General features: G+C 37.7%; 1 protein-coding gene across 1 annotated transcript; it reads right to left on the reverse strand.

The window, feature by feature from the left end:
• Positions 1–4,468: 4,468 nt before the first annotated feature.
• PSAT1 (phosphoserine aminotransferase 1) lies at positions 4,469–21,226 on the reverse strand. The gene is made up of 9 exons (XM_026866460.1): positions 21,198–21,226; positions 19,151–19,211; positions 18,065–18,134; positions 16,749–16,954; positions 14,962–15,134; positions 13,733–13,902; positions 9,911–10,039; positions 7,251–7,388; positions 4,469–6,638 (listed from the first exon to the last, which is right to left on the reverse strand). The coding sequence occupies exons 3-9, from the start codon at positions 18,130–18,132 to the stop codon at positions 6,533–6,535; spliced, it is 990 nt and encodes a 329-aa protein (XP_026722261.1). The 5' UTR covers positions 18,133–18,134; positions 19,151–19,211; positions 21,198–21,226; the 3' UTR covers positions 4,469–6,532.
• Positions 21,227–21,365: the final 139 nt, after the last annotated feature.

The raw sequence follows: 21,365 nt of genomic DNA on the forward strand, positions 1-21,365 counted from the left end.
TTCATTATAGAATGGTTTGAGTTGGAAGGGACCTTAAAGACTGTCTAGTTCCAACCCCCCTGAAAGGCCACAATAAGGTCCCCTGGAGCCTTCTCTCCTCCAGGCTGAGCAACTCCAGATCTCTCAGCCTTTCTTCACAGGTGAGGTGTTCCATCCTCTGGACCTGCTCTAACCCCATGTCTTTCTTGTACTGGGGAGCCTAGAGATGGAAGCAGTAGTCCAGCTGGAGTCTCACCAAAAGACCATTTCATAATTTATTTTTTTTTCTTCACAGAAGAACTAGGGAACTGTTTCCATATTGGATAAGCAAGTCACATTTCAGTGTATATGTAAAGTCATGGGAATCAACATGATCAGAACACAAATTGAAGCTTCACAAAAACAAGAGTACCCAACATTCAACCATATGTTATATCTTTTAAAACCTGAATTTTAGGATCCATTCACTTGCATGTGGAGAAAATAGTTTTGGGTTTTTTTTTTTTTCCCCATTCAGTTGTGGTTCAGAGCATCTACCAACCAGTAGTGAGAGATCAAACCAAAACAAAACCTGGTGGAGAGACAGTGTCAGAATCCCAGACACGTGGTTACCTTCTCTGGGCCAAATGTGGTATGGATACAAGTATTATTCTGGCTTACCATACACACATAGATTTGTGTACTTTGCATGAAAATGCTAAAGGTTTGCTGGTAGCAAAGTGGATTGTTTTTCACTTACTGAAATGTACACTCATCTGCCAGTTAAAGATTCTGGCTAGGACTGTCAAGCAATTTCCTTCCAAATTAATGCTGTAATTAAAACAAATGCTAAAGGGCATTTGGAACACAATGAGACTTCATCTCTTTACAAGAGAGATGTAAAAAAGAAACTGAACAGAGAACTTTGTTCATCTGCAGTTATCACAATAAGGATCAAGTAAGTTACACACTGGGGGTACATTGCTTGGCTGTGCATGCAAAGTGAGAGTGTAGTTCTACCCTCACATTTAACTGACATATATAGGTGCCTTCTGCCATGTTTTGTGCTCTAGCCAGATTTTTGCCACATCCCTTACAGTGACAGAGCCACAAAATAAGGGGTGCCACTCCTGGATGAGGAGGGCAGGGAAGCAAGTCAGAGAGCTACCTCTTAATGTGATTCTAACTCATACACCAACAGGTAAAATGGCTACTCCAAAATAACAGATTTATCTTGTATTACACTCTTAATGCTTTTTTTTGTTTCTACTTCTCTTCTTTAGTTTTACACAACTTAATTCCAAAGCCTTGCAATATGTCCTCCTATTCACCAGCTGCCACCCAGCATTTACCTTACACATACTTCATAACAAACTTTGTCCAATGCTTCCTACAGAAGTCACAGAGCACACAGTTCTGCTGTCAATATCCTCCTTTCTCTTGCCATACCATAGGACCCCTCACACCAATGTCCTGTCTTACCTCAAACTACTTCACAACACCAGATTTAGGATATTGAGGGCAAGCTACCACACCATAGCAAGGAGGAGGAATTACAGTTTAGGTGGCTGACTGAAATATCTCCACAGCCAAAACCTTCACTTTCAGCCCTGACAGAGGGACCAGACCTGACATACAACTCAGTACTGGGACATCAGGTGAAGCACAATCACAACTTCGACAAGTTTAAAGTCCTACCTAGCACTAAGGCAGAAAGTCTGTTTTCACAATAAAAATGTATCCAAAAGCAACGTAATTGGGACTGCCTTGGTAGGGAAGAAAAGACATGAAACAGTCTGACTAAACCGGCAGGGCAGTGCCAGCCCAGAACTAAGTTTTTCAGCTTTTATAATTCTTTAGTTTCAGTTTGACCAGTTATAAAACCTAGCACCAGAAGTTTCCTATCATTTGTTTCAAGTCCAAAAACTACAACTCACACTATGGAAGAATATTTATCCAGTTATACAGTAAGAAGTGTTTGTTACTACCATGCCTAGTTTTAGCAATACATCTCTCAAATATCTTCAATTTACAACATGGACCTAAAACAAAGAATCACACTCAGATTTGTCCATTATATTATAAATTCTAAGCATTTAATTGTAATAACTCATAATAGGTTTAACAAATTTCAATCTTTCTCACATGATTTCTTCTCTTTTTTTGTAATTAATCCATTTACTAAAATACACAATTTTTGCTTTTTATGCTTAGTGTAAAAGGTAGGGGATTTAATTCAAATTTTCTGGGACTTCAGAAATTGTACAGCTTTTGTTTTTGTCAAATCAAATACACATTTATTCCTTAGCTAATTAAAAAAAATAAATATATCTTCACAAGCTACCAGCTCTTCTATATATCTCCTTGCATCTCTGATCACATTTCTCCAACCATTCAGTAATCCATCAGTAATTATAACTTCTTAGCATCTTTAGCCTAAAAGGGAACAATTTATCACAGACTGACATGAATCCTGGTTTTAAATTATCAAGAGTCCAATTACTGACAGGAATGGGGATACCTCTTTCCAATTAAAGTGACTGATTTCATGTAAAACCTTGTAACATTTCACTTTTTAATTAGGTACATCCTTATCAAATACAAAGTGGTTCACCCTCATTTTATTTTCTACCCAGAGAGTGAAATACAGCATACATTAATCATACCCCAATATAGTGCCAGACCTAATAATGCCTTCAGCATACTTTGACAACTTCTAATCCATCAGTGTATGATGTCTTTTTTTCCCATTTCACTGCAAACATTTATTTGAAAGTCAAGAATAGTCTTAAACTTCTAACATCCAAACTTCCCTGAGCACATATAAAAATATTAAGCTGAAAAGAAACACAGGATTAGTTTATCAGAAAAAGAAAAACATGAAAATACATTGTCAGCTGACACAGGGGCAGGTCTGTCCACACCGCTGTCTCTGTAAGTCATTTAACTCCACTAGAATTACTAGCTAAGTAAGGAAGTGGCAATCCAGCCTTTTACTTCTTAATTCTTTTGTGCCAGTCTTAGAGATGGTACCACAAAGGCCGTGGAAAGACCCTGTCATTGACAACTGAAAGGAGTCCCCTAGGACAGGACACCTTCCCAATCTAAAATTCTCCTCACCTGAGATAAAGCACTCCTGACTGCAGAGCAGGAACAGAGGGAGTGCACAACATCCTCAGCAGCTTTCTCTTTTTAGGACAGGCCTGGGAAAGACAGTAGCCAGGGACTTTTATATTACAAACTGAAGAGAATGCTAGCAACTGCTTCTGTGAAATCAAACACAAAAGCTAGGAGATATAATAGAGACAACTCACTAGAAGAGGATTTGAAAGCACTGTTCATTAGAAAGAGCTCATTTTACAATTTCCTCTCTATATGCACACACTCAGATGAGATTGTTATTTTACTTCTATTTTTCAACACCTTTGAATGCCTCAGGAGTATTTATATCACACCAAGAAAAGCCCTACTTCCAAGCAACGCAGTTACGGCTTTGCCAATTATTAAGCCTAGCATAAAGGACACAGCCAGCATAAAGATAAACCAATAATCAAATTGTATTTGACACAAAAGAGTCAGTACATGGGTGAGTGCTGGGGGTACAAGCAAGTCAGTCAGATCATACGTAATCAGCATCAATCCCACTGAACCCAACAACACCACCACACAACCAACAATGGGTGGAATAAATGGTGACATGCAGTTTCCCATAGAAGGGATGGGAGACAACTGAGTCAACAAGCCAAACACATAAGACCAAGGAAACCACATACTGAATCTCTACACAGCCCACATTTACAAAAGCCAGACCTGACTGGAGCCCAGTCCCAGGGAGGCAGGAGGTCCTTCCCCAACAGGGAACTCTGCAAAGTACATCCACCTCACAGACAGACACTGCCCTTCCTGTAAGGGGTCCCAGCTTTTATCCCTAAGTGGGACACCTGACCCTTGTTTACTTGATGTGGGACACCTGGGGCTCATTTACCCAATGACTCTCCCTGCAAGGCCGGCTGCACCCTGGAGGGAAGCCTAAAGGCAAACTCACCCCCCCTTTGTGAAGGGCTGTGGGAATCACCCATATGTCAACATTAATTTGGGGCTTGGAGTTGAAACCCCAGCATTTCACTGACCCAGCTTGGAAGTACTGACATATGGAAGAGAAATTGACTGGACTCTCAGCAACCCCTTGCAGAAATTCCTCCTACTACCACTATGAGGGGAAGTCAGATTTCTGTCCACCATAGCTCAAAACCCTGATTACATCTTTAAGGGATGCAGCTTGGAAGGGCAGAACTGTTGCATGGATGAGTCTGAAACAAATTTCAAGTAATTCATCCAGCACATGCTCCAATCTTCCCAGCATTCCCACAGTCCCCTCACATGATATTCAATCACTGCCTGCTAGGGTAATCTTCACTCTGCCTTTTGCTTTTACATGATTTTTGCCTTTCTGGGTAAAAAAAACAAACAACAAAAAACAAACAAAAAAACCCAACCCTGTTAATTGACAAGGTGTTAAGCACAATTCAGAAGCAGCAAAAAGGTTCCCTGTTGGGTTCATGAATCAGTTGCGTACAGCAGTGTGAGCATTTTTGTAATCACACAAAAGCATGCCTATGAAGAGTAATGCAATGTCACTATAAAACAGAAGAGTTTACTGTCTTTTGGAAAGAGATATAAGCCACAGTACTGTTGAAAACAAGTGCACAAAATTCAGAACAAGCAGAATTCTAGGAAGTTAAAAAGCTTAATACGGAACTTCAATTAGATCTTCATGATTGGCAAGGCAAAAAGTTCTCAGAACCTTGTCATAGTAATATTCTTGTTTCCATACTACTTGCAGGAAAGACTATTTTCAGAAAGATATAAAACATAAATGAGGGAAGCTTGCTTTAGGGAAAAGTATGATACTGGAATCTAAATTTCTAACACACATTATATGCATGACTTCTCATCCTTCTGAAAGTGACAAAAACAAAAGCTTCAAACACAGTGGTACTTCATGTTATGCTGTAATTGTTTTATTTTCTTCACCCAATTTGTTTAATTACTTTAAATTACATTAAGTCAATAAAAATCTCAAAGAAAGTCAGAAACTTATGACTTTTCAGATAGGAATGTAACTCAACCCTAGCACAACTCCACTGACTTGCTGTGAGATTCCACCAAGAAAGGGGATGTCTATCATTATCATTACATTGTTACCACTATACTGATGTTACATAAAAATCAAAAAATTCCAATCCTGTACTAAAGAGTTTACAATCTGAAACAAGCTGCAGTAATGCTAAACTCTATGATACTAGCAGATAGCTTCAACATAAGTTAAAATAGGAGGCTAGTGTCAGTAATATGGTCATTGGCAGTAAATTCACAAGATGAGAAAGGAAACTGGTACAAGGGTACTATAACAGATGATCTTTTTGAAGATCTTTGCATAACCACAGCTTCTTCCCTAGCCCAGAGTATCAGAGTCTGAAATAAGCCAGAAGTATCAAGTGAGAAAGTTAGACCAAAACTGTGATATAATGTCAGGAAAAGGCAAAGAAGTCAAGACTTGTATTTACTGCAGCTGGGCAAGGCCCCACATACAAAAGGATACAGAAATGATGCAATGAAAAGGGAGAGAAAATACTAGATCAATTAGCAAGAGAAGACATTGGAACTAGCACCAGACAAAAAGTCTGCTGCACTGTGGGCTAGGAAGTCAGTGCAGAGAAAACCACAGTTCCATTGAGCGGAATACAGAAATCCAGTTCAGCACAAGGTTAACGCATTAAAAACAAGTTTTGGGCAGAGGCAAATATGCACACTCCAAAATAACAATATAAAATTAATCACCTAGAGAAGTTTAATATATAAAATGCATAGAGAAATAAACATCTTATAAATTGATTTAATTACAGACTCATGCATATTAGCTTTAAACCAATAAATGCTAATACAAAAAAGGCCCAGTCCTACATACTTTAACCACAATGAGTATTGCTACATGGAACTGTTATGATAGTACTTCATGCATGGGAGCAGAAGTCTGAAGGCAATGTCCTCAAGTTAGGAACATAGATATTAACTCCTAAATACTGCTGATTCTATACTGTTGGAATATATCTGATAAAACAACCAGATATCCTTAAAGAACACTTAACATTAGTTCTAACTTCACTGTGCAGTCACAAAGTACTTGTAAAGTATTACAGAAAGCTTATGACAAATTTTGCCTCCTGAAGTTTACTGAGAACAAGGCATTGCTGAAGAAGTCATTTGTGACTAGAAGCAAGAAACAGACTCAGATCCATAGCATCTTACAATGTTACTCAACTTTTAACTACACTAAGAATAGTATTTTGCAAATTTTGGAACCAGTCTTGAACAATGTGGCAATCCTCAACTTCAGTGAAGCCAAGGGTGCCCCAAGTCATTGAAAGACTGGGCCTCAATCCCATGCAGTTAACTAACACCTACAGAAACTAAAAGAAAATATAACTTGTGCGCTACAGCTGTGCAGTACCACATTTCAAACCCTTTAGCTTTTATTTCATAAATGTGCAGCATGACTCTAACCCATGGGCATTTATGACTGATGCATCTGCATGAAGCTCTTCATGAACACTGCAAGCTTCTGAACATCTTCTACAGTCACCGCGTTATACAGAGAGGCACGGATTCCTCCCACAGATCTGAAGTGAAAAGAGGGGAGAAAAAATAGAAAGGTTTTGTATATTCTAAAAAAGACATTAACAGCATTAACAGACACTTAAACCTACTCCTATGCCAAAGGGATAAAATTCACATTTTATGTGAATGAGGAGGAACATTTAATTCTTCAAGGCAAACTTGCAATCTAGAGAAACAGTATTTACAGCTCAAACACTGTAGCCCTGTGACATCAAAAAGCTTTTTTAAACCCATAAACACCACTCAACATGGGAAGGAACTCTTGCAACCAGGTCGACAAGCTGTGTAATGAAAGGCTTTATACAGTGACAGAATCTGACCTCAAGAGTCACCTTCTTTGCCATTTGCACAGAGCCAGGACTCATCAAATTAGAGAAGAAAGCAGAATTAAGGAGAAAACTCTGAGCCCCACAACAACTAAACTAAGCAGTAGTTAAGTCACCAGCAGTCTCTGATTAGTCTCTACATCACTACTCCCAAGTAATGCCAAACCTGTTTAAGGAACAGCCTGTGAGTGAGAAAGGCTGGTAAGTCAATAGGCAATGCCTGCTGCTGTATCACTGTAGTAACAGTTTATTTTGCACAGGAAATGGATTTATCTGACTATTACTTACCGATGCCCTTTCAGGGATATCATATTAAGTTCCACAGCTTTCTCAAGAAATTTCTTTTCCAGCGTTTCATCACCCTTGATACTGCCAATACGGAAAGGGACATTCATTCTGCTTCGGTTCTTTCTCTCCACTGGACATCTAGAAAAGTTGCAGAATGTAATGATTAACCCATTTTGTGCTAAATTTACATCTTCAGCTACATACAGTTTCAGAAAATGAGTAATTACATTTGTTTAGCACCAAAGTAATTCCTCCATAACTCAAAAGATCATTATTTTCTGTGAAAGAAAACAACCCTCCTTTTTTAACCAAGTATGACAGAAACAGCAAGTGGAAGGCTTTTTGACTCTTCCTAACATACTCAAAATTGCCCCAGAGGAATGCAGAGGAGGCTTGCAAACAGACCTAATTTAAAGAACCATGATAAAAACCATCACTCCAACAACAACAGTATCAATTACATTCCCTAGGGTAAGTGAGGTTAGTGCCAGTGACCTTTGACTAAGTCTTAAGCAGTTTCTTCTCTGTCTTCAAAGACTGACACACTTACTTTCACTCAGTCACAAATGCTACCAGAATTGAACTTGACTCAGCAAAAGAGAGACAAAGGAAGCAAAAGGGCATAGCATAAGGAAATTTCCATGGACATTAGAAACTTCTGTCAGTGGTTTCAATCCACCTTCTACATTAGTATTATTCAGAATTGGGAATAGCAAGTAGAAAGAAGATATCTCTAGAACAAATCTTGCATTGCATACAGGGCCACAACTTATGAGGTACATCACAGCTCTTATCTCCTAAAATTCCATTTAATCAAAAGGAGAAAGTTCAAGATACATTTAAATCAAAATTCCTCTTTGATTATTCTGTGAAGACAAAAACAAGGGTAAAAAATATTTATATATTTTTCTTTAATGCTTCTAGATACAAAGGAGATATGAATCCTCCAAATTTATTATTCCCTAGGCTGTAATGTAGATTCTTGCAGGGATTCCTTAGGAATAAGTTCTCATAAACTACAAGCAAATTGCATACCTATTATTATTCTTTTTTAGTTCCTTCCTTGCTCCTTTGTACAGATATCTCCATTATGAAGAGGAAAAAATAGATCGATCATAATAACTGCCTATGAAAATTTTCTCCTTCAGATGCAACCAGGAAAGCACTCTTCAAAGAGGCCTATGCTTGTAAGCATTCCCATATTTGAGTAACTGTAGGTACACTACAGTTTTTAGAAGATCCAGCTGCTATCAGGCAATCTGATATAATTCACTTAGTGCACAGACTTTGGAAAGCAAACTACAAATGGTAAAACGTCACTTTGTAGAAGAAAGTCTCCATTTGCTAAATGGCTTGTCACACTGCTTATCCAGTGAAGCATGCCACAGATGAGGTGGCACATTACAGCTGGGAAGGAAGCTTCAGATAAGTCTTCCTTTTAGTCATAGATACAACCAAAAAAATCCAGTCTTAACTGTATTGCTTAGTAAGATGCATACAGCTCAGCTAGTGAAGCTTGCTTTGCCCTCCCAATTGACTATTTACCATTCCATCAGCATTGCATTTCCCACTCAGAGCCTTACAGATCAGCTTGGCAGAAACAGATTTCTATTTGTCATAAAATGTTTTTTTCAAGGCTTCATTTGCTTACAGAGGTTTATGAAAAACCCTCAGGATTTTGGTAGAGTAGGATCACAATCCTGATCATGACAATGCTAAAGGCAAAGCTGTTCTCATTAACTAAATGGATAAGCAGAATGTATTAAATATTAGGATGAAACTATACCCCTGCCAATTAAGGTTGCAGCCAGCTTTAATTTAAAATCCAAATTTAATTTGCCTTATCCTAACTTTGACTTTGAAATTAATTAGGTCCCAAAACTGTTTATTTTATACTGAAAGTACAAGAAAATATTTTGCAGTTTCATAGTCAATTACTGGTTTTTGAGCTTGGCAAGCATAAGAATTATTCTGAATTACAACATCATCTTTTAACTGTATGTATTTTGGGTCCTGTGAGCTCAAAAAATACCTTGCAACAACATGTAAAAATCAGAGGATTAAATCTGCTTTGGAAAACCATGAAAAATAAAGAAAACAAACTATATGCAATTAAAATTTTGACTACATCTAGGTCTGATCCTCGTCCTGTTTCAAAAAGTGTTTCAGAACTGAGTGGAATTACCTAATAAAAATGTTCTGCTTGACAAAGAAAAAGCAGAGTCTTTGACTACTGAAACAGATGGTAGGAAGAATACAATGCAAAAGTGGTCCCTACAATTTCTTATGAGCCACTTTCTGGTTTGGCCTGTATTTCCCCAAAGATTCTGCAGACATACAAACCAGAATCTGTGTGTCTGGATTTGTATACTCTTCTCCTAGGCTCCTGCATTTAATTAAGTTTAGAATATGCGGTATTAATATGCTTCACAACTTATCTATACAGGATAACTTGAAATAAGTTCCTCCTGGAATGAGACTCATCCCTGGCTAATTATCAAGTGAACAGCTTGCAGAAATAATTCCTGTAGAATTCCTCAAAATTTCCATATACTGAAAAGCTAACTTTAAAAGTATGTGGCAATCCGACTTTTAGAAGTTATAAAGATTTTTGACTGCAACAAATATTGAAACCAAGGGGAAAAAGCATAGCAACTTACACATAGAATCCATTAGATTTGTCTATAATATCATAAATCAATCGTGATTTGATTAAACTGAGTTTATCCATAGCTGCAGCTCCACCATTATTCTTTATCCATTCTAGTACCAATCCCATGATATAAATACTGCAAGAGGAAATAACATTTTTTTATCAGATCATTTAAAAAAAAAAAACAAACAAAACAAAACAGAAAAACTAACAGTCATCTTTAATAGTTCACAAAATGTTTCAGCAACAAAGCATTATGTTTGGTTTCAGGGTGCTTAAGACTAACAACTCAGAATCTGGACCAGTTTACAATTTATGACAATTCTAAGTAGGCAGTGGGTTTTGGACATAAATAAAGTATCCTGAAACTCAAATACTACACAATATGTTGTACCAAACTTAATCCTTTGTACCACAGAAGGACACGTCCTGAAGGTTTCCTGCAGCCCTGCAGGGCTCCCAAGGACATCCTCAGAGATGCTTCATGGACTGCCAGTTCATTGACCACATAGCTGCCTGTCAAGTCCTAGAAAGAGCCAAAGTTAGCTCAAAAGTTCATAGCATCCACCCTGTGCAGCTACTCTAGCAAAGACACAGGGCTGAATCTCAAATGTGTGTACATTAATAATGCCAGAAATGTAATCACATTTTCACAAATGTTAAAAATAAAAACTATAATCCCATTTCTCCCTAAAAAGACCTTTTGCTCACATAAATAGTGAAGTTTGGTGAAACAAATAGGATGTATCACACTTAATTATTCTTTACTATTCAAGTTCTAAGTAGAGATCTGGAAGTCTACTGGCATCATATGGTTTGAGACCAAGTATTTCAAAGCTAGTTACTAAGTACTACATTAAAAAATCCCTGAGGCCTTTTGCCTTTGTGTTTTTGCTACAAAACTCAGCTTGTTCAAGTTCAGGCATTTCCCACGACTACAACACTTTAATTAAAAAACTGTTCACAAGCTTTTATGGCATATTTCCAAACTTCAAAAAAAGTTTGCTTTTATTAATCTCTTCATTACAGATTCCTAGGGAGTGCTCAGAGAACACTACCCTACAAGTTTCCCTAACACAAATCTAGTAGGAGGCTGTTTTAAACTTTCCTACTGTTACTTTCTCAGGGGATGACAGCATCAAATCTTTGAACACTGCAAAAAGACTGCAGAATAACCGAGGTTAAAAACTGACTTTTATACAAACCACCTCATAGCTTTGAGACCACACCACATTTATGATAGCGCACTGTCAACTATCCTGGTATAAAGTATTTAAGTGACATATACCCTATGTCCCTGACAAATATACAAGGCCATATTCACCTCTTGCCCTCACTTCCTTGAGGGAAACTTCTTGGACAAGTAATTTTTAAAGTAGACATCTTAGAGTCATCCACAAAACCCAGCCAGCTGAAACCTTTTACCCTTCCTTCATGTCAGTCAAAATAATGTTTCTCGATAGTTTTTAAATGCAAAATGCTTTCTGGAGCTTGGAAACGAGATTTTTATAGCAAATTCATTGTTGATTTTAGTAAAGCAGATTAGGGCCAAAGAGTCAAACTCTGTAGCACCAAGAGGTTAAAGTCATCAGCAGGAACTTAATTTAATTTAACATCCTGCTGAAGTAGCTTTTGTAAATTCAGTTAATATTTCCTGCCTGTTTGCCAGCAAACAATTACAGAGCGCAAGGAAAAGAGTAGAGAAAAAGAGAACTAAGAAGCTTTGCCAGTTGCTTACAAAAACTGGAACAGGCATTTAGAGCCAAGCCAAACAGATGTGCACCCTGCCAACATTTCAGTCTGTGTTACATTCTGGATTCTGGAGTGTACTCCAATGCAGGTCTGTAGCATGAGGTGAAATCTGGCAAGACAGTGACCAGAAAGGAGAAAGACTGCGAGTTCAACTTTATTTTCAACCCCCTTAATCTCCCAATAACCTGTTAATGTTACTGACAAATACCAAGTTACAGCTAAAGTAGCACTTTCTTCTCAGAAGTTCTCTACAGCAGCTAAAATGAAGCTGCAGAATTTCATTTGTTCTGCTTTTCAAACCAGAGGACCAACACTGTGTTCGAGTACTGAGATTAAGTGGAACTTTGGTTTTTCAAATGGAAATAGCTTTGTACTTGGAAAACATGAATGGCTGGATTTAAAAACCTGGCATGTGCAAGTACACAGTGCCCAAAACAGTATGCATGACTTGGCAGTCAGGAAAAAAATCGATCATGAAATAGAGGCTTTATCAATCATCGGGAAAAAAAGATACACATACTGCCTATATTACAAAGCTACATTCAGAAAGAAGACAGAAATCTAGAAACATTGTGAAGTTAATTCTTAATCTTAGTAGCAGCCCTAAAGATACTGAGTGTACCCAGCCTATAGGGCAGACAGGCTGACATTATTATATCACTACATACTCTACAGTATGCATACTCCTTATGAAAACTAGTTGCGCATTATAAAATCTGGAATAAACGTGTGCTCACAAGATTTACTGTTCTTTTGATAAATCAAGATCACTGCCTCTACGTCACTACAACAGTACACCTCATAGTGAGAATCATCAGATTGAGATATGCAATTTGTATCACTTAAATTTCTACTGAATTCAGGTAAGTAATGGCATTAATGTAGGCTTTATACACAGGAATCACTGTACTTCATGCCTGTACAGAGCATTTAATATCTGTTGGGCATCAGTAGGCAAATTAACTTTGCAAATTCTGGCATGTACAAAAAAAACTGTAAGAGCTGAGATTAAACATCAAGATAAGATTACATTATCAAATTACCCGAATCAAAGGAAATCTTTAAAAGTAGAAATCATTATTTTCAAAATAATTTTAAAAGAATTCTGGAAAAAAAAGAACATCTGGTTTGAAGATTTTCTTTTATAAAATCATCATTTCAGTGGACATTGGTACAAAAATGCTCCAGATTAAGAATGGGTAGATAATACTGGCTCAAGACCAAAATATTCCAGTAGCAAAGCATCATTTCACTGGCTATCAGAAGCTAGGAGGCAATAATTTTAAAAGCGCATTCTGTAGTCTGTTCTGCTTCTTGAATATATTAAATCACCAGGTACAGGCCAATTTTATGATCTTAATTGCTAGCAGTGATTATTAAACCAGACTAATCTTGTTTTCAGGCGTCAAGTCAAACACTGAGGTGGTGGTCAAAGAAATACGGAGAGTTGTACTAGAGAATAAAGCAATGATTAAAATGCCTTTCAACAAAAATTCTTTTGGTGTCATTTCAAAACCATCAGTAGTGAATGATGTAGCTAGAACAAGAAATATTTAAAAAATTTTAAAGAATAGTCTTGTAATATTTTATATTACTAAAAAATTACTAACCATAACATTCATTGTTTTCCCACAAAGAAAATCAATAGAGATCTGGAGGTTCAAATGCCAAGAACAACCTCCGAAAAAAATTACATCAAATGTGTACTGAGTGTTCAAGAAGCAAGTTACCTACTTGCAATGACAGAAGCATCACCACTGAATTGATTAGAGATGTGTTTATGTATATATCAGAACTGGATCCTGAAACTTCTACAGTGGAATTATGATGTATAATGTTTACTTCTAAAAATACTATGTCCTTTATGACTGAGTCCCTCTAGGCAACCCCTCAAAGCCCACTACAGTCACATGGCCAGACACTTCCCATGTTTTCACACAGGAATCATGTGAAATACTCCAACATCTCAGTGACTTGCAGGCAAATATCCAACCTTCAAAACTTTTCTCCAGAAGAGCAGCAGATGGCAGTGCAGTAGCTTTATGACTAAGAAATATTAAATAGCAGGGAAACATACCTGTAGCATGGTGGAGTGTTATACAAAGAGCCATTCGTTGCTTGTGTTTTGTAATCCAGTACTACAGGGCATTCTTTCAGTGCAAATCCCAGCAAGTCCTCACGTACTATTACAACAGTAACTCCAGCACAGCCAACATTCTTCTGAGCACCAGCGAAAATCACGCCAAACTTTTAACAGGAAGAAGAAAAGGACTTGCTACATGCATTTACCAGTAGATCTTATAACTGAGTAATACACTAGTATCATTATCCGACAGGCATACAACTCAGCTGAACAGCTTGGAGAATGTGTTGAAAAAAAGCAAGTTATATATAGATCAAAAAAGAATTAGAAGTTCTGATTTCAAAGTACACTTACGGCTACATTTTTAGCCCACGTATGTCTTACATAATCATTTATCTTCATTCAACTGAGGAAGATCATCACAAAAAACTTCCCAATGATTTGCTAAATGCATATTTAGTAGTTACAAGTAATTCTCAAGGCAGCCTGTCCCAGTTTCACACTACTCCAAGCAAATTGACTAAAAATAAATTTATACATAGATCACGGTATTCTCAACCAACCTGGTATTTCAGAACAGGCATCATATAATCCACCTGTTCAAAGAGGCAGATCAGGAAAGGCCAAGATGAATGCACTAACAATTGTCCCTTCTTTTCACTGCACACAGATAAGAAGGGGCAAATACACTACTTCACTAGTCTGTAACATCTCCCCCTTGTAACACACTTTACAAGCATAAGCAGGTACTATGTTCTGTCCCTGTATTATCTATGACACAGACACAGTGAGGCACAGGAATCCTTGGCAGTTTAAAAGGGGTGAGGGATTTTCCACATCAGAAGCAGGATCAAAAAAATCTCATTCACAGTACCCTCTTCTTGCCATATACACTATCTACAGACTAAATATGATTCAGAAGATATCTTTTTCAGCTACAGCATCAGTGAAGACCACGCAGTACACAATCCCGGAGAGGTACTAACATCAACAGTTTCAACAGAGTTCAATGTTTTTACTGAAAAAGGACAACAGATAGACATTGAAATCTCAGACTTTGTATTTCAACATTTGTATTCACCATCAAGATACCCAGTTAACAAAATATGATCTCCTTAGTTTCACTGCTCAGCATCTCTGGCAGTCCAGACATTTCCAAGTGCCTAATTATATGCAATCAAGTTTGAAAATGCTTTGTGTAGCCACTGTGTCCATCACTGTACCTTGGAAACATCCACAGGTCTGGACAGAAAGTTTGATGACATATCACAAACCAAGACTGCTCCTTTGACATCAGGTACAAAGTCAAATTCCACACCATGAACAGTCTCATTAGCACAGTAATAGACATAAGAAGCATCCGGATTAAGATTCCAAGTGCTTGGGTCAGGAATGCCTGAGACAGACAAAAAAGAAAACCAAAGGTCACTGGAGGTAAGTAATTTTCAGGGCGTGCAATTTCACTTGAACACTGAACTTGAATGCAAACCCAGAACGATTTTGCAGCATAAAGTATTAATTATCTTGTTACCAGAAAGATATAATTTATCTGCCAAGGAAATACACCAGTGTGTTCTCAAAATTCTGTAGTGAGCCATCATTAAGCTTACAAACATCTTTCTGATTTTCAGCCCTTATTCCTCAAGGGATTTTCATCAGGTTGGCAATCCCAACTACAAACTACTGCCTGAGAGGTCCAAAACAGCATTTCAGAGGACTTCAGGCACTGGGTCCAAGAGTCTTCCTGGTGGCTTTGGAACCACTGAAGCATCCAAATTTTCACTGGGAAAGTTCTCTAAAGTTGTGTTTCTCAGCAATCCCAGAAGCATTTCAGTCTTGCCCAAGCTGAACACAAGGGGATATACCTCCCTCCTGTTTAAGCTTTTCAACTGACTTACAAAACTAAGATTTCCTCAGTCAACAGGCAATATACAGGCATATCCTGACTGCACAGACAAAATGGTTGCTCTTCCTTTGTTCTCTCCTGCAAAACATGAGGAGGAAGAAGTGCTGCTATTGCTATCACCATTATCTACTGCCTCTCCCTTTGTCTACCATTGCCAAATTGTTAATACAGTCCCCTACACTGGGAAGTTATAGGTTCAATTCCTTCCTGTGCCTCAGAGGGTACAAACTTATCTTCCAAGTTAGTGCCCTAATCACCAGTTAATTCACTAATTCACATGGGGATATTCTTTGTCTTTGTGTTGACACTCTTCCCAGTTCAAATGCTTCAATTTAGACCAGAGGGAAGTAAAATGAGCATGACTAGCAGGAGTAGAAACCAGAAATCAGGTGTCCTTGCTCCAATAATTATTTATGTATATCCAGTGACAAATAATAAGCAATGTTCTTGAAACAGACTCTCTCATAAGAATTGGAATGCCTCCATTACAGTTAACCACCTTCTTCCTCCTATACTGTGGTCATTCAAATTGTTATGTCCAGCAACAAGCTCCAACAGGAAGAGTTGGAAATGTCTTTTCTATTCCAGAGCCAACTGCCTGTTTTGACACATGGATGGGAAAGATAATTATTTGGGAACCCCTGAAAGTAGGTAACAGAATGCAGGTCTCCAATCTCCTGGAACAAGAAGGTTAAGATCCCAGACATGCTTCTAAATTTCAGAGCAGTCTCATTATTGAGACTGCTCAATAATGTACCTGAAACTGAAATACCTTGCAATATCTCTGCAAATAGCTTAGTAAGTCAGTTAAATAACAAAACAAAAGAAACAAAGCAAAAAATCAGACCATTTCCCTACTGATACACATTTGCTTCTTGCCACTTATTTTCTGGGATCTGCTCAGCTTAAATTCAAAATTCTCTCCTGGTGCAGACTGTTAAGCCATCTAACAGACCTCCCAGTGATGAACATGAAGAGACGCAACAGGCAATTCCCTGAGCACTGGCCAGTCAGCTCTGTAACTAGTTAACATTCAATAGCTGAGTCAAATGCATTTTTAGAAAAGCTAAGCATTTACATGGATGGATGTAATGATCAACTTACTTGTATAGGTTCCTAGTTTTGGATGAACAATATTCACTTTGGCATATTTCTCTGCTTCTTTAGCTGCTTTTGCTGACCAAGCTCCAGTAACCACATAATCTGCATGTCTTCCCTCCTTTAAACCGATAAGATTAAGTGGGACTGCACTGAACTGACCAGATCCACCTCCTTGGAGGAAAATAACCTTGTAGTTTTCTGGTATATTTCTGCATGCAAGAAATAACCACTTATATTATTCCCAGAAGACACAAGATGCATACTACTTGATATTATGCATTTAACAGCAATTGAGGAAGAACATTGTCATTTTAGAAGACTTTGCCAAGAGATTAGACCAAATCCCATTAATTTACCTCAGCACTGATCATGAGTAAAAATTTAAGTATTCAGTAGTGCAAAACATTGTACTGTTAAAAATTTGCTTAAAAAAAAAGCTTTTTTTCCCCCCCCCTTGGATAGCATTGAACAAAATCATTCCCGAGTAGCTCTACTCTCACAGTACACATAAACTTGAAAGATATTCCAGTAGAATTAATGCTCACTTGTAATTTGTAAAAAAAAAAGCTTCATGGCTTTTCTGTCAGGCTAAGTGCTCACAGTAGCATTCAGCTTTGAAATCCTTCAGTTTGAAAGTACAAATGTACAGTAAACTGTACATGCAGAGCAAGTGCCATAGGGAGTTGCTTATAACATCAGAAAAAAATATGTGTTTCAATTATTCATTAAGCCCCTTTGTCAGTAATTCTGGCTGTAACTGAGAGTCAAGCTTTTATATGATATAACAAACATTAACTACCATGAGAACATTAATTCTAATACAGAATATATTTATTTCAAACTTTTAAAAAATGCATCACACTACAGATAGGAAAAGGGATCCTGAACAGTGATTCTAAAACATATCAATAGAGCTTAGGTTAGTAAAATCAGAGTGATGTACAGATCATCTCTGTACCACTAGAGAACTGATTTCTATTGTTTCCACTTATTTTTTGAGGAAAGTTGATGCCCTTCATGAATTCTATGAAGGTGACAAAAATTAGTATTTCAGAAGAAAGTCAACTAGTCAGTGTATAGTAGACACATAAAAAACATCTTAACCTAATAAAAGCCCTTTGTCTAATGCAAATAAATCACCATTAGACAAATCAGAGGACCAATGTCCTCTCCACGATTATTACTCTATCAGACACAGTACCTAAACAAAAAACCACTGAAACATACAAAAAGGGGCTTTCAAGGAAAGGTCTCCACAGTAGTCATTATTGGTGCAATTAGCACAAGCATAAAATAAAAATAAGCAGGAAGATACTCACAGCAATTCACGCATGAGATTTTCAGCTGTATTTAAAATTTTTGTGAAGTCTGAAGTCCGATGGCTCATTTCTTTGGTGGAAAGAAGAAATAACATGAAACAAAATGGTAACATACAAGCATGATTTTAAAATTGTGTTAAGCTTTAAACCTTTTATGCTAGAGACCCAAAATGTCTGAAGGCTCCCATTCCCAGTTCCAATTCCTTTTTTTTTTTTTTAATGAGCCTTCCTAAATACTCAGATTAGACAGCTCCAATCTTGTCCAGATCCAGGCAAATACAGCCTATTCACATTTGGCATCCACACGATCTTGCTATCCCCAGGAACAACTACATTTGCATGAAAAACATACTCCCTAGAAAGGTGTAAGTTTTCCTTACTCTAAGAATCTTTTCTGCTACCATGGTGCTGTAACAAGTATAGAGTAAGATACAGGGGGTTGTTTTGTTCTTTTAACAAGGCTTCTTCATGAAGTAATCCTAATTAAACATTAAGGACACTTGATACTAATTCCTTTTATGAAATCCATATGCTTTCTTTCATCTGTAAGAGCATACAGTTTAAATATTAATCCAAATCCTGTAGAGACTGCTGCACATTTTTTTAGCAGCCAAACAGTTACAAAGGACTAGAAAAAACGCTGACCATCTTCTTGCATAAAATTTTTTGCAACTGGAGCTGAAAAGCCAGTCAGCTGCCCTATGACACAGAAGACACCTCCTCCTTATGGCAGGACAGCACTGCCTTCCTAATGGGAATGATACTATACATCAAATACATCTGAAGCATTTTGCCACATATATATATATACACACACACACTCACACAAACCTTGCCCAAAGATTTTAAATAGTTATCTTTTTTTTGTCTCTAGTCTTTCTTTTTGGATCACTAAATATCTGGCTATGTATCATTCTATGGTCACTTGATGAAGGGTAGAAAAGCAGTATGAAAAAGATTCTCTGGACATACAAGTTCCCAGAATAAGGTATTAGAAAATCAGCTGAAATACCAAGATTAAAAACTCTTGTTAAACAGTTTGGTTAAACATCTCCATTCTGAAAAATGTAATTTTTTAAATCTTACCAAGAACACTTATACCAAGTCCTTTGTAGTCAACCAATTCTTTCTGTGCTTCTAATAATACCTAACAAAAGAAAAAAGTCCATGAATAAAGGAAGAAAATTTTCCACTACCTTGAGTCATTGATGCAACATGTATATGCTAGATGATCCACATTGCAATAACCTGACAGTTGTCACATGAGATTAACACAACTATAGTCACCAACATAATGTTGTCATATCTAGTAGATGAAGGCTTTTCATAAAGTAGCATGATTAAATCATATGCTTATTGTGGAGCTGTGTTTTAAGTTATTATTTCAACAGCCACACTTGCAGATTTCAGAATGATTTTCAGGAGTTGGATGGAATCCACCACATTTTACAGAACATTTAATGTTTGCACGTGCAGCCTTTCCAGTGAAGCATCTTAAATACCCAGCTCCATCCCTCTACCTTTTTTTCTTTTGCTTGACTTGTGCAAATAGGACAACCAAGGTATTGAGGAAAATGAAGAAAAAAAAAAAATCAGCCTGGATTCCAACCTCAGGAATTAGATACCTCAAACTGCCCAATAGGACAAGGCCTAGTTTCACAGAACAAAGTCCCACATTTTTTGAAAATGGGCATTCTCTGTTATTGAAAGTTAAGAAAGAAATAAAGCAAAATTTTGAGACAACCAAAAAACACAGGTCACTCCTGGGAGGTCTAGCCAGGTAATCTCCTGCTTCAGCCTGCCATTTTTCTTTCCTCTCCCATCGCTCTCAAATATCACAAACTAGAATTAGATTCTAACCACTGGATCTGCAGCTTCTGATTTCAGTAAATGTGTAAGAGCCAGAACACTCTTAGTTCCTCCTGAAGGCAGCAGAAGGACAGGAAGCCTCAGCAGAAAAGCTGCCAAAACAAATGGTGTATGCATGCACCCTCTGATTTGTCAAGAAACCGCTCACTCTGGACAGTTGCAGGAACAAGAAATCTACCTTGCTGACAGGGTATCTACATAGCCTGTCAACTGTAACAGCTGGTCACCAAGAGGTCAACCAGAAGCAACTGTGCTGCTTTTGATGTTAGAGATTGTAAAGTCTTACTCATGTTTCAAGTACAAACCCATGCTAGAGAAGGAAAAAAAAAAGTCAAAACAGAACACACAGACTATTAGAAAGTGGTTGTTAAACTGCTTCATAAAATCCCATTCTGTTAATAACATTCTTCATCTAAAATGCTGCACATGCCTTACAATAGACCTTTACAATAGGCTTTATAGCCACAAAGAGCTCTGTCCACCTTCTCACTTCTGTGAGTCTGAGCGCTTCATATGCAGCATCAACCCGCAATCAAAGTGAAACAATTGAGGTGATACAGTAGTCCATATAGGAGTGCTGCATTTTCAAGAGAGAAAAACAATAATACAGACTTCAGTTACACTCTTCTCAAACCCTAAACTCAGTTTTCAGTACTCTCTGTTGGAAAGTTGGATACTGCAGCAGTTGTAGTAAGAGCCCCTTTCAGAATCAAGGGTTCAAGAGAGAACAAATTGCTTTAGAGCATAATCTACAAAGGGCATTTCTATAAGAAAAGGGGAAAAAAATTAAAAAAAAAAAAGAAAAAAGAGCTGCTGGTCAGTCAATTTGTTTATCTAAAGAAAACTGTTGAAGAAAGAACATAGAAAATAATGAAGAAAACTATAAAGGAAACTTAAGAAAACAAAAAGCTTCCACAATACTAACTCTTAAATTGAAAGTCAGATGTGTACAATTTGGGAGAAACCACCCCCTCTCCACGTGTAACTGTATAATCTACAGATGCTGATGCAACTTTCCACAGGGTTGAGTCTACACTACACTCATTATCATTTTTTAAATAAAGATTTCTCAGAGCATTACCATGTTATTTATCAGCTGACAAATAACATACTCAACATGGCTACGGTGGTGCATCTGGGGACTTACTTTTTACACCAAAACTGATGCAGCCCTCGATGAACGACCATACGATCAGATGCTGAGAAACTCTGGGAGACCAATCCAAAAACCACACAGCAGCGGTTTCCAAGAAACACAACTTACCAGGGCTTTTGATGGGGTGGGGACAGGGCAAGAAGCCAGGTTTCGTTACTACGCGGGTAACTTTGGATCGCTATTTCCCCGAGCTTTCCCAGACCTCCCTCCCTTCGCCGTCGGCACCCAAGGAAGCCCCCGGGGGAAGCGGGCTGAGAGGCAGAACGCGCCGCGACG

This window comes from Athene cunicularia (assembly GCF_003259725.1).
Source record: "Athene cunicularia isolate RWA chromosome Z unlocalized genomic scaffold, athCun1 chrZ_part2, whole genome shotgun sequence".
Classification (NCBI taxonomy): Eukaryota; Metazoa; Chordata; class Aves; order Strigiformes; family Strigidae; genus Athene; species Athene cunicularia.

What these genes read in the sequence shown, in the direction of transcription:
- PSAT1 (XM_026866460.1), bottom strand. Translation starts at nt 18,132, where the DNA reads ATGAGCCATCGGACTTCAGACTTCACAAAAATTTTAAATACAGCTGAA. An exon ending in GACCTGTGGATGTTTCCAAG is followed by an intron (nt 13,903 to 14,961) that starts GTACAGTGATGG and finishes TCCTGTTAAAAG; the next exon opens with TTTGGCGTGATTTTCGCTGG. An exon ending in AAATCTAATGGATTCTATGT is followed by an intron (nt 7,389 to 9,910) that starts GTAAGTTGCTAT and finishes CAACTTTTCTAG; the next exon opens with ATGTCCAGTGGAGAGAAAGA.